At 48.4% G+C, this 12,004-nt stretch overlaps 1 protein-coding gene across 3 annotated transcripts in view; it reads right to left on the bottom strand.

Annotated features, from left to right (window-relative positions):
• Positions 1–12,004, bottom strand: part of SLC24A3 (solute carrier family 24 member 3) — a 470,509-nt gene that overhangs the window by 34,882 nt on the left and 423,623 nt on the right. For all 3 annotated transcript variants that reach the window (XM_059896029.1, XM_059896030.1, XM_059896031.1), the window contains exons 9-12: positions 8,719–8,772; positions 4,252–4,385; positions 1,907–2,067; positions 879–1,143 (exon numbers count right to left, since the gene is read on the bottom strand). In XM_059896029.1, coding sequence (XP_059752012.1) covers positions 879–1,143; positions 1,907–2,067; positions 4,252–4,385; positions 8,719–8,772 — 614 coding nt within the window. The remainder of the gene's footprint in view (positions 1–878; positions 1,144–1,906; positions 2,068–4,251; positions 4,386–8,718; positions 8,773–12,004) is intronic.

The following is a 12,004-nucleotide window of genomic DNA, read 5'->3' on the forward strand; positions in this document are numbered from 1 at the left end:
TGGAACCAGCACTCCCACCTGAAAACCTACAGCCCCCATCCATCCCAGTACCTCAGAGAAGACACACAGGCTAATTAAGCTTCACACACTTGGCAATGAGTGCGAATTGGACCATCGCACTCTTTCTTGAAACAACCAGAAACTTCTGGAAGGTCTAGCAGAATTCTTTGGGTTTGGTCCGCCTGTTCCCCTAATGGGTAGGGCTGGGGGACAAGGCTGCGGGAACAGCCAGGTCTTTGTTGGAGGCAGCAGTTGGGGGAGAAGGACACTGCCCTGGTGGCCGGGGTCCTGAAAGCTTTACCAGCCTCCGCCTGTGCCTCCACCCGTCAAGGAGCCGGGAGATTCCGTGGGCCAGCCCCGCGGTGTGATTTAGGCACTTTCTACCCAGGTGTGCATCCCCTGGGGTGCCCACCCTGGAAATAGCAGGTCCTGGGACAGGTGGGGCCTGAACGGGGATGAGGGAAGAGCAAAGGCCGCCTGGGAGGGCTGCTGGCCCCCCAGGGCTGGCTTTGCCAGGACAGCCTCCCACCAACCACAACGGGGTGGGTGAAGCCCTTCTCCCCCCAGCACCACGTGCCTGGCCAACAGGGTCACGGGCTTTCCTCCTTAGCTCCAGGGGGCCTCGAGGAACAGCTGAGAGAGAGCCTCCTTGAAATGCCCACATTTCAACCCATGACCGAGTGTCACCATCTTGGTCATCTTTGGACCCCCTACAGTAGAGTCTTATCTGCTGTAAAAATTAATGTAAATATTTCTACGTCATACAGAGATATTTCCTTGAATTTAATATGAGAAAGGTCACCCAAGTCAAGGGCATCAACTCAGTGGCCTCAAAATAGCTCCAGACCCCAGCCCAGCCCAGACGCGGGACCTCTTACAGGGGGGGTCGAACGGCGTGTACGGCCCTTCCTCGTCCTCCTCGTCCTCCTCCTCCTCGTTCTCGTCGTTCTCGTTGTCTTCGTTCTCATTCTCCGTCTCGTTGCCGGCCTCAGCAACAACGTCGTCCCCTCGAGTCCCGTTCACGCCTCTGTCCAGGGCGCTGCTGGGCCCCATCCCATTCTCCACCGTGTGCTTGATCGGGATTTTGATGGCCACCTCGGATTCCCCATTGGCATAAGCCCTGCTGTTTATCAGTCTTTGCCTCTGGAAAAAGAAAGGCACGTTCTAATATGGCCAGAGGGGCTGCAAATCCTCACACCCAGAACACCAGCTATTGGGATGTTTCCCAGTCAGCTGGCAAGGAGGTGCTTCCAGAAGACTCTGCAGAGAAGTTCTAAGGGACTCCTCAAAGTAATAACCAACTCTGGGAGGAAGGATTAATCTTTATGACCCACTGGAACTTGCAAATCCCTTTAGAGGAGAATCCCCATGTCTCAGATGGGCACTGCTTTCCTATCAGGGTTCTTGATTCCCTGTGTGCTGGGGTATTAACGTTCTCCTCCAGATTGTAGGATTTCCTCGGTCCATATGTGAGAAAGCCATACACATGTGTTTGGATTACTGTATCAATAAGGCTGCCATTCCGGAGAAAGGAACACCCAGGAAAATTCAGGTCAGAGACTCTGCATTACTTTAAACTAGGGTAACCTTGATTTAGCAACTACTTCTGTGCATTCACATTGGAGAGCTTTATTCAGATAGAAGATAAAAAGAAGAAGGTAGGTAGAAGGGATAGATGAGTTTTTCTGTATAACTGGGAGCTGGACCATGTCTCTGGACATGTGGAGGGAAGAGCAAGGACCAAGATGCACAGCTGGTCCAGAGAGCAAAGATGTTGGGAAATGGCTGCGGGATATTATTGTGCGAAACACTGAGGTAGGTGCTTCTACATTCAGACCAGGAAACTTTCTCCCCTTCCCAGTTTCCCACCCTGTCCACGGCAGATGGACTGTGCTTTCCCAGATACCTCATTGATCAACATGCGACTGGCCATGGAGAGTCGAGTCTTCGGGGGAAAGTGGCTGGTGATCATGATTCGAAGACCAGCCTCAGAGAAAGAAAGCTGGTGTGGGTAGGCCGACAGCAGCTCATCTACCATGATCACTGACGCTTTGCGGTGGAAATTGGCTGGGAAAATTAAAAACATAAAATAAAAATAACATTGAGGCTAGGAACAGGAAAGAGGTATTCATTCACCTTCCTTCCATTCCTTTCTTTCCTGCTCTCTCTCTTCTATCTTCCTTCCCTCCCTCCTTTCCTTCTTCTTCCTTTTCATCCATCCAATCACCCATCCATCCATCCAATCATCCATCCATCCATCCATCCATCCATCCAATCATCCACCCATCCATTCATCCACCCATCTGACCATTCATCTATCCATCCATCCATCCAATCATCCATCCATCCATCCATCCATCCAATCATCCATCCATCCATCCATCCATCCATCCAATCATCCATCCATCCATTCGTCCACCCATCTGACCATTCATCTATCCATCCATCCATCCAATCATCCATCCATCCATCCATCCAATCATCCATCCATCCATCCATCCATCCGACCATTCATCTATCCATCCATCCATCCAATCATCCATCCACCATCCAATCAACCATCCATCCATCCGTCCATCCATCCATCCACCCATCCATCCATTCATCTATCCTCCCGCCTACCCATCTATCCTTACTCCTTCCCTCCCTGCCTCCCTCCCTCCCTCCCCCACTTCCTTCCTCCCTTCCCTCCTCCTTCCTTCCAACCACCCATCCAACCATCCATCCAACTATTCATCCATCCTGGAAAGGTTGTCATGATCAAAATTTGAAGAAGAGTTAAAATCTGCTTTCTACGGGGCTCATCGATACCTCTTTGAAATGACCTGAAACAATTTAAGAGTCCTTCACTTATATGGTGAGAATGAGTGATAACATAAGAGAATCCCCCTTTGTCCTCAAAGGATTCTTTTCCTGCCGCTCATATCTGGGGCATAGGAAAGACCCCAATAGTCTTTAGTAGCACTTTATGCCCTTCAAATGTCACCAGTGCTCATTCTGAGCTGTTAAAAGCTGCAGAATTGACATTAGTCCAGGTGGAGGACGTGGTGGGGGGATGCCCACGTTGCTGCAGCCCAGCCTGTGAGCAGGGCTGACCGGGGGCTAGGGGTGGGGAGCTGGGCTCGAGTCCAGAGGGGGCTTAGGGCAAATCTTGCGTCAGGATCTGCTGGCAGGCCTGAAAATAACTTCCGCCATGGCCCAAGCCCCTCTCAGTGGATGCTGCAATATGAGCACACAGCTCACGGGTACCTGGCCAAGGCCTCACTCCTGTTCTCCAGGCCACTAAACCATGAAATGATCTCTGGAAACACTGACTAATAATAGGTAGCTCTCTTTGGTTCCCTAAGAGTATTCCTTTCATGGTTATGAACTACCCTGAAGAGAAGAAACTAAATGAAATCCTTATGTGGCATGGCACTGAATACTCATAAGTCTTTTGTTCATCATGCATATAATTAGTGAGAAAAGTATATCAAATAATTGATTTTCAATTTCTAATAATTACCCACAGATTTCACACTTAGATATGTATTTGAGAATAATCTATAGATTTTCTTATTTCTTTTGTTTTGCCTGAAAAGCAACCAAAATGGGACTGAGAAGAAATAAACCCACACATTTCAAGGGGAAAGTTAAAAAGAAATTAAATGAAAAATGAAACGCATTCTAGGCAAACATAAATGATAATTTTCCATGTTCCTTGAAGAAAGAAAATTATTAGAGAGCACTGTATTATCTCTTTGTAGATCAGCTGCTTAATAAGCATCTATTGAGTGTAAGCATTACTTTGGGGAAAAAAAGGGTAATTTTCTCTGTCATTTTGCAGCTTGGAAACTGAGGTAATGTAGCCTGAAAGTGAATTTGGATATAATAATACGCTAATAACAACTCTAATTAATGGAGTATTCTGCAGACTTTATCTCCTTAACTTGTTACAAAAGTTACCCTCATTTTGCAGAAGAGAAAACTGAGGCTCAGAGGGGTTAAGTAACTTGCTTCATGGTCACTCAGTCGGAATGTGACAGAGTCAGCACCCTGACACCCACGGCCTCCTCTCCTTTACCATCGCCCCACTTGCCCTGTATCACCCCCAGCATGTTTGGTCCAAGAACTTCCACTGGCTTTCGGAGGTTGCCCATCACCAGGATGAACCTGCTCCCCGCCCGATGCAGCGAGGGAGGGAGGGAGGCCTCCCCGGGGGCAGGCACACCCTCTGGGGCCTGGCGGGGGGACGCAGCCCCCCGGGGTTACCTCTCTTGAGTAGCACCACGGTGGCGTCGCAGTTGCTGCTGTCGTCGATTTCAGCGTTGTTGGCCAAGCCGTTGACCATGTTTCCCGCACCCTTGGTCCTCCTCTCGAAGCACTGGTGAATGCAGGCGTTGTATCTGGACACGGCCATGTGCGGAAAGAGCCCATCAGCACGGCCGTACCTGCCTCCCCGGCTCCCAGCTCCCCGCAGCCCCCCGAGCCTGGACGCCTGTGGGGGACCCTGTGCCTTAAGTTATTAGATTAGGTTGTCATCCCGTTTCCCCCAGAATATACAACCTGCCCATTTCCCAACTTGAGAATATACGGTAAGTGAAAATAAAGCCAACATCACATCGATACATAGGCACACGCTGCTTTCTCTGCAGAGTCTTCCAGGTCAGCGGGGGGACCTCTGGGATTGAGTTCCCTTACTCGGGGTCTGTGCGTGGAAGGGCTGTTGTGAGACTCAGAGGGATGGGCAAGGTCTCCCTCCTCTGGGCCAGGTCCCCAGGGCCTTTGCTGTCAGGGGCATGCTTGGTGGAGGAAGGTCAAAGCATCACGTCCGTCTCTGCTGCTACCCCGGGCTGTGTATCACGGTCCACGTGTACAGGCGGGCTGGCTGTCGAGGTCTCTGTCTGCCTTTGGTTTCCTGAGGTCATAGGCTGGGAGCCTGGAAATGTCTGTCACTGTTGTGCCATAATTCCAGGTCTGCTGCGCCCTTGGCTTTATGAAAAAATTCTGGGCTATGATTCTCCAGAACGATTGAGTGAAAAAGAATCAAAACATTGTGCAGTGCTTCTTCCATGTGTGTTGGAAGGGAGGAAGCTTAGTCAAGTTCCTGGGATGTTTTGGCAGGTAAATGTCCTGGTCCCTTTATCGCTGGTATTAGAAGACTCCCATAGAGGAATCCTAGGAAACTCACTGGTTTTTAAAATATTTATGACATTTATGAGATGAAAATAAAACTATAAAAATGATATTTCTGAGACCATTGACAATCTGAACACTGACTGGATACTTACTCATATCAAAGCATTAGCGTTCTTTTAGTTGTGATCATGGTGGTTAGGTGAAAAATGAGTCCTTTAAGAGACATGCACTGACGTTTGGGTAGGTGAACTGACATGACGTCTGGGGCTTCAGGTCACGTGGGGAGAGGGAAACGGCTGGGGGTGTGAGTGGAGGAAGCTAGTTGATAGTTGTAGGGCTCCTGGCAAGCACGCGGGGTGTGTCATGCTATTCTGCTGACTGCTTTGCACGGTCAACATTCTTCTTAATGGAAAGGCCTCCCCACTTTCTTTCTCTCCCCTCCTGATGGGGCTCTAGGGGAGACGTGGTGTTTCTGGCATCTTGACTCAGAATCCACTTTCCCCACAGAAATACTGACTCGCCTGGGTGTTTGCTTTAAAAGTTAGCAACTGTGTGTTATACATTTATTTGGATTTGGATAATAGGATAATAATACTAGGTATCGTATTATTATAAGCGCTTTCTTGGAAGCAGATATTGGTTAATTACTTAACTCTTCCATCATGTTCCATCCTACAAACACCCTTTCAGGTAGGAAGCATTGTTCATTCTGTTTTTAGAAGCAGAAACTGAGATTCAAAATGACTGAATCACCTGGCCCAGGTCCCATGGCCGGGGCTGCACAGGAAGCACTTGATCTTAACCACCAGACCACACTGCCTCATCTGGGGACCAAACCCCAGAGAAGTGACCCAGCAGTACAGAAATCAACCCTCGCTGATGCCGGGTATGCCTCAGGCTCCCTTAAGTTTTCTACCTGTTGGGCCAAACTGGAATTGCTTTTTGACCTTCAGACAGAATGTTTAACGTCATTTTAAAGCCATCTATCCAGGAGGCAGCTGATGATTCTAATACATGCTGTTTTTAACGGCTGCTGCTCTGTTTTATATTTTTAATTGAATGTTTTAAATTTTGTGCTTGCACCCTGAAGCTATTTTATTATGAAGCATGCAATTTTATAAATCAGATTTTATAAAACCCAGTGATTAAAGCCTCTGATTATGGAGCAGGATGGCTAAAGAGCAGAGATTTCAATTTAGAACTTAGGACTAGAATTTATGCAGAAAATTCCACGAGCACAGTAGCTGCCTTTCCCCGGTCTATTTGTATCCTGCTGGTCTGAACAGCTGGGAGGTTGGTAAAGCTGAGGCATCAGCAGAAACACACCTCATTAGCTTTCACACTGGGCATGGTTTGGGGTAGGGAGACTGTTCACTGTGTTATCTTTATGTCCACGTGCCCCGCCGGCAACTCACGGGCATTACGATGGCTCAGTAGAGGGGTACTGTGGTCACAGAATGCACGCTAGCAAAATTCCTCAATCTTCCTTCTTTTTAGATGAAAACCACTTTTTAAAGACCTCCTTATTCCGTGTAGCCCCTGGTGAATTCAGTATGACACATGCTTTCATCTAAATTCAGATTTAAAACCCTAGATCCACATTGGTCTTATAGCAGACACTCAGCCAATTCTCTGGAATAATTGAAGGATCCACCTTTTCAAAAGGGAATATGAGAGCTCTTGACTCTTTGGGGTCTCAAACCATCAAAATGTAAAAAAAAAAAAAAAAAAAAGGTGAAATAAAAAATGCTGAAAGAAGACGTCTATTGTTGAGGCTTCCTGACTGTGGCACCAATTCCCCAGTAGTTTTGCTCTTTGAGAGAAAGAGCAGCAAGTTGGCTCCTTCCATCTTTAAAGGCTTTTCCTTGGAATCTAGAAACTGTGGAAAACTTTTGGGCCAACTCTGGTTTTCATGGGAGCTGATGTATTGGGATGCTTAAATGGAAGGTGATTTGCAGTGAAAGTATCTGGTTTCTTTGTTTGCTACCTCATGGTAACTCCACACCAGGATAAGTTTGGGTAAGGTTCTATTCTATCAGTAGAAATGTCCTCTTCCAGTCACACGACCCAGTGACAGGGTCCACACTGACTGTGGGACAGCTCCTGAGGTGGAAACTGGGTGCTATATTGAGCGGAATGGCAGCAGATGGCTTACAGCCCACCCTGGCTGTCGGTCAAGCCAGCTCCTACCTTCACTGTTCCTGTGACGTTTGTCAATGGCCACACTGATTTCTCCCAATGGGCTCTCGGCCACCAGAATTAATCTCTGTCAGGCCTCAACAGCAAGGAAAACTTGACATGTCAATTGCAGACTGCTACCCGATGGGTCCAAATGGGCAGTTTCTGAGAGCGGTCTACTGCCCTGCGTCCTAGAGAAGGTGGTCACTCCTGCAGTCACATAGGCTGGGGAGAGTATGGACTAACTTAGAGCAAAAGGAGCAGCTCCTGTGGGGCAGGAATCTGCAGCACAGAATATCTCTGCACCACTGACAAGCTCCTCATCTCCATGGCACTCAGCAAAAAGATGAACTGGCAGCTTCCAACCACGGTGCTTACATTTTACACCAGAGTATGGGAAACATCAGCAACATAACTCCTGATACAGGTGGTAAGCCATCCAGACTCCAAGGGGGACAAGAATGCATGATGTGGTGGTTTTAAATTACATCCACACATTCTGTGACACTCCTCTCTTCAAAAGGCAAAGTAGACCCGTTGAGTGAGGACTGGACTGAGTGACTCGTTTCTAATAAACAGAACACGGCAGTAGTGATGGTGTGTGACTTGTGAGACCAGATCATAAGAGGTGTTGCTGGGTCCTTCCTGCTCTCTCTTGAATCACCTGCTCTGTTGGAAGCCAACTCCCAGGTGTGGGGACAGTAGAGTGGCCCTGAAGAGAAGCCCACGTGGTGAGGAACTGGGGCCTCCAGCCAACGACCAGCACCTACTCACCAGCAGCGTGAGTGGGCCGTCTTGGAGCCCCAAACGGATGACAGACACCCTGGACAACCTCTTACTTATAATCCCATGAGAGTCCCTGAGCTAGCACCCTGCAGTTCAACTGCTCCTGGATGCTTAACTCTCAGAAACTGTACAAGATAATACACATTTATGGTTTTAAGCCATTAAGTTTTGTGGTCATTTGTTAAGCGGCAATAGCTGACTAATACAATACGAATAATGGAAGTCTGTAGATATTTGATCCCTGGTTTTAGTTATCTCTTATCTAGCTCTGGTCCCATCTTCCCTCCACCTATATGGAAACATAACACATTGAGCTTTACCTCCTTTCTTGTTCTGAAAGTGAGCGAAAAAACAGCCAAAAGGTAGGCTGCCAGGTCCTGAAGCGGGGCAAGGGTTTGAGAGATTTCTCAAATGAAACCACGAAGCTTTGATTCTATCATACATTTGGGATGGAAGGGTCTATGCTTCTGCTATAAGTCGAGATTGCAAATGATTCCTAGCAGGCTGCCCAGGGAGCCAAGTGAGCCTCTGATGACAGGTACCCGCCCTGTTCCCTGTTCCTCTGCCCACATTATCACATAACGCTGAGTGTAGGAAAGAGTTTTGGGAGAGAAACTAAGGAAGTATTTTACTTACTTCATTATGACAATGTAGATGAGATACATCAGCACGAGGACTAAAGACTCCCACCTGTGGACAAACCAAGAATGGTCAGTTAACAGAAGCCGCCCTAGACAGATGTGCCATACTCCAGGTCCCCTCAGACACATGTGTGATGTGAACGGCAGCTCAACCGGCCAAGCACGGCAAGCATGAGGCAGACGTGCAAACAAGTTCCACATATTTCCTGGTCTGCAGACATTTCCTAGGCTGTATCCAGGTTTTCAGGATCTTTCTCTTCCTCCCCTACTTCAAAGGAAAATGCTCCCTCTTCTCTGTTATTCGCTCACCCCAAAGAATATTTTGAACCCAGCAAGCCTTCTATAATGTTGCTGAATATAGGGGTATGTGTATAAATCTGACCACAGCTTAATCATTCACTAAAACTATTCAGATACAGTTACAAAGGGCAAACTAGAGGAACTGATAAGGGCAACCAAGGGATTGTTAGGTACATCAGAACAAGGCATGTGTAGAGAGAGGGAGAAGGAGAGGGAAAGGAAGAAGAGTTGGCGGGGAGGGGAGAGGAGGAGGGAGGGACAGAGGGGGAGAGAGACAGACACCTTGGGCAGGGAGGTGCTAGCAGGAAGGATTAGCATGAATGAGTGGGAAAATGGTCAAGAGAAAGGAAGAAAGAAAAATAATGAAACCTTCTGGAATGTACCTTGAACTTCTGATACTTTGAATACTTCCTCTGTTTTCTTTATTTTAGTAACTTTCAGTTAAAAAGCAAGGGAACTTGATTTCTAGGTTCCTCTTTAGCTGTAGAATTTAATTAGTTAATTGAGGGAGTAATTTTGGCTTCAAGAAAAGGTTCCTGGAGGATGGTCTATGCAGAAATTCTAGGTTATAGCTTTCCTTTGCTTTTTCAAGTTCCATGCCTGGAAACTGATCCTGGGGAAATATGTGATCAAACGTAAAAAGGAGGCACACACAGGGTTTTTGTTGCAGTGCTGTTTTATAAAAATGAAGTGTTAGAAAGAAGCAAGGCGGTTATCAGATGAAGGACTGGGTACGTGAGTTATGGTATGTCCACAGGACAACGAGCTACCATGCATTGGCTGAGAATGATTCTGCAGATACGCACAACCACAGAGGTGGTTCTCTGTCATCCTGTTCAGTGTTTCTGCAGCATCTGAAGTTGATTGCCCACCCTCTTCACAAGACACTCTCTTCTCCTGACTTCTGAGGGCCACATTCCTGGTTTTCCTTCTGTCCCCTAACTTCTTCTCCCTCCCTTTGTGTCCCCTCCACTTCTTCAGTGTGACCTCTAACGTTCTCTCTAGGTGATGTCCTCTTGTCCTATTTCTGGAAAACCAACAGACACGTCCACCCCACACTTCTCCCAGCTCCAGGTTCAGGATCCACTTGTCAATACAGCCTCTCCACGTGGCGTCTAGATGCAGGTCGGAACAGAATTCCTAATTCCTACGCCCCAGCTTCGTGTTCTCCAGGGCTTTGTCTTGTCAGTGAACTGCGCAGTCAAGCCCCACATCTGGAAATAAAAGTGGAGCCCTTCTCTACCTTCCCCCATGCCCATCGGGACTCTGTGTCCAAAATATCTCCGGAACTGTGGGTGTCTGCCCGCTCCACTGCTACCTCCCTCCCCCACCTTAATTTCAGCCTCTGAACTGCCTTCCTCAGTGCTTCTGGATCCTGTCATTCTTCTGCTTAAGACTCTTCAATTGCTTCCCAAGAGACTTGAGAAAAAAATCAAAGGTGCCCCTCCCTGCAAAATCCGGTTCTTTTTCCTTCTTCCCCCAATCCTCTTGTGCCCCACCCTGGCCTCCTTTCATCTGCACACGGCAAGCTCCTTCCTTCTCCCCAGAGCCTTTGCACTTAACATCCCCACTGCCAGGAATGCTTTTCCCTTCACTCCTTCGCTAGTCCCTTTCATCCTGCAAATATCAGCTTAAATGTCACCTCTTCCACGGAGTCTTCCCTGCCTACTCCTCCTTCGCTTTCTGTTTGTGTTCTTTAAACCTCTGACCAGTCTGGGATTATCTTCTTTATTTACTTATTCACATCTAAATGCCTGTTTCTAGCAGTCACCCGGCACCACTCCTCACATCTGATTCCCGCCTCAGCGATCTGGTTTCTGCTTAGATCGGCCTCCCTGATGGAGTGCCCCCCAAGCAGGCACCCCTCCCTCCCCAGCACAGAGCAGGGCTCAGCTCATCTGCACAGGTGAGACTTCTCGAAATGTCAATCTTCAGTTGCAAGACACCTCCAAGGGGCCTGAGCGTGGTTCTTACCTCATTGAAACCAATGTACACGTGGCATAAACATAACTGGGAAAAGCGAATTTTTATTTCAGCTTTATTCTGAAGGAAGAGATACCCAAGAACTGGAGGGAAGTCATGTGATTGCTTAGATGCATTTTTACAGACTTGGTGAGGGGTCATTGGAAAACAAGCAGCGTCAAAGAGACATCCCCATGAGACTGAATTACGTCCAGCACTTGGTGAACAGGTATATTTAAACTCTCTCACTCCTTTGGATCTTTTAGATTTTTTACTCAAAGCAAGCCTTTCCATTGCAATATCTGAGTAAGTGTCTCTGCCGTCACATTTCAGGGATGCCTGTGGCGGCGGGGTTCCCTCTCCTGCTGGCCTTTCAGGTTTGCCTTGTTGGCACCCAGACTCAGGGCCCACCCAGCGCCTCCTCCTTATCAAGTGAGGCTCTCTGAGGCCCCTCTGCTTTTTGGCCTGATTCCGTGTTTGAGCATCAAGTCTTGGCTTCCTGGTCTTTGGTGTTGCCCCTCAACCTCCTGCCCCCGGGGCCGTGAGTATCTCCAAATGACACCGTGATGACGTGTCTGCTCCCCCCTAGTCTCAGACATCCCCAAGGCCACGGCCGAACTGGGTTTTGCATTCTGTGTCCAGTTCTGGAACGGAGGCTGGCAGCCAGGAGGTGCTCAGGAATGAACAGTTTGGGACTTGAAGTGACTCCAACTGCAGACCCTGATGTCACACGCTCTTCCCATCTGCCCCTCCCGGCCACAGCCCGCCGCTGTCCGCCAAGGACCTGGGCTGGTGTGATCTGGGTGTGCTCTCCCCTTCCCACAAACTTCCACTCTGAACCACCTACAACTGGCCCTGGATTCTCCTGCCAGAGATTGTTCTTTTCCGTGTTGGAGGGCTACGCCCTGTCACCCCCCACCCCCCGGCCCCCGCAACCCCTTGCCCAGAGGGCACATCTCCACTTCCTAACCAGGGTCCAGAACCACGAAAGCCGGTCTCCAACACCATGCAGATGGACA

Source organism: Balaenoptera ricei, chromosome 15, assembly GCF_028023285.1.
Source record: "Balaenoptera ricei isolate mBalRic1 chromosome 15, mBalRic1.hap2, whole genome shotgun sequence".
NCBI classification, from domain to species: domain Eukaryota; kingdom Metazoa; phylum Chordata; class Mammalia; order Artiodactyla; family Balaenopteridae; genus Balaenoptera; species Balaenoptera ricei.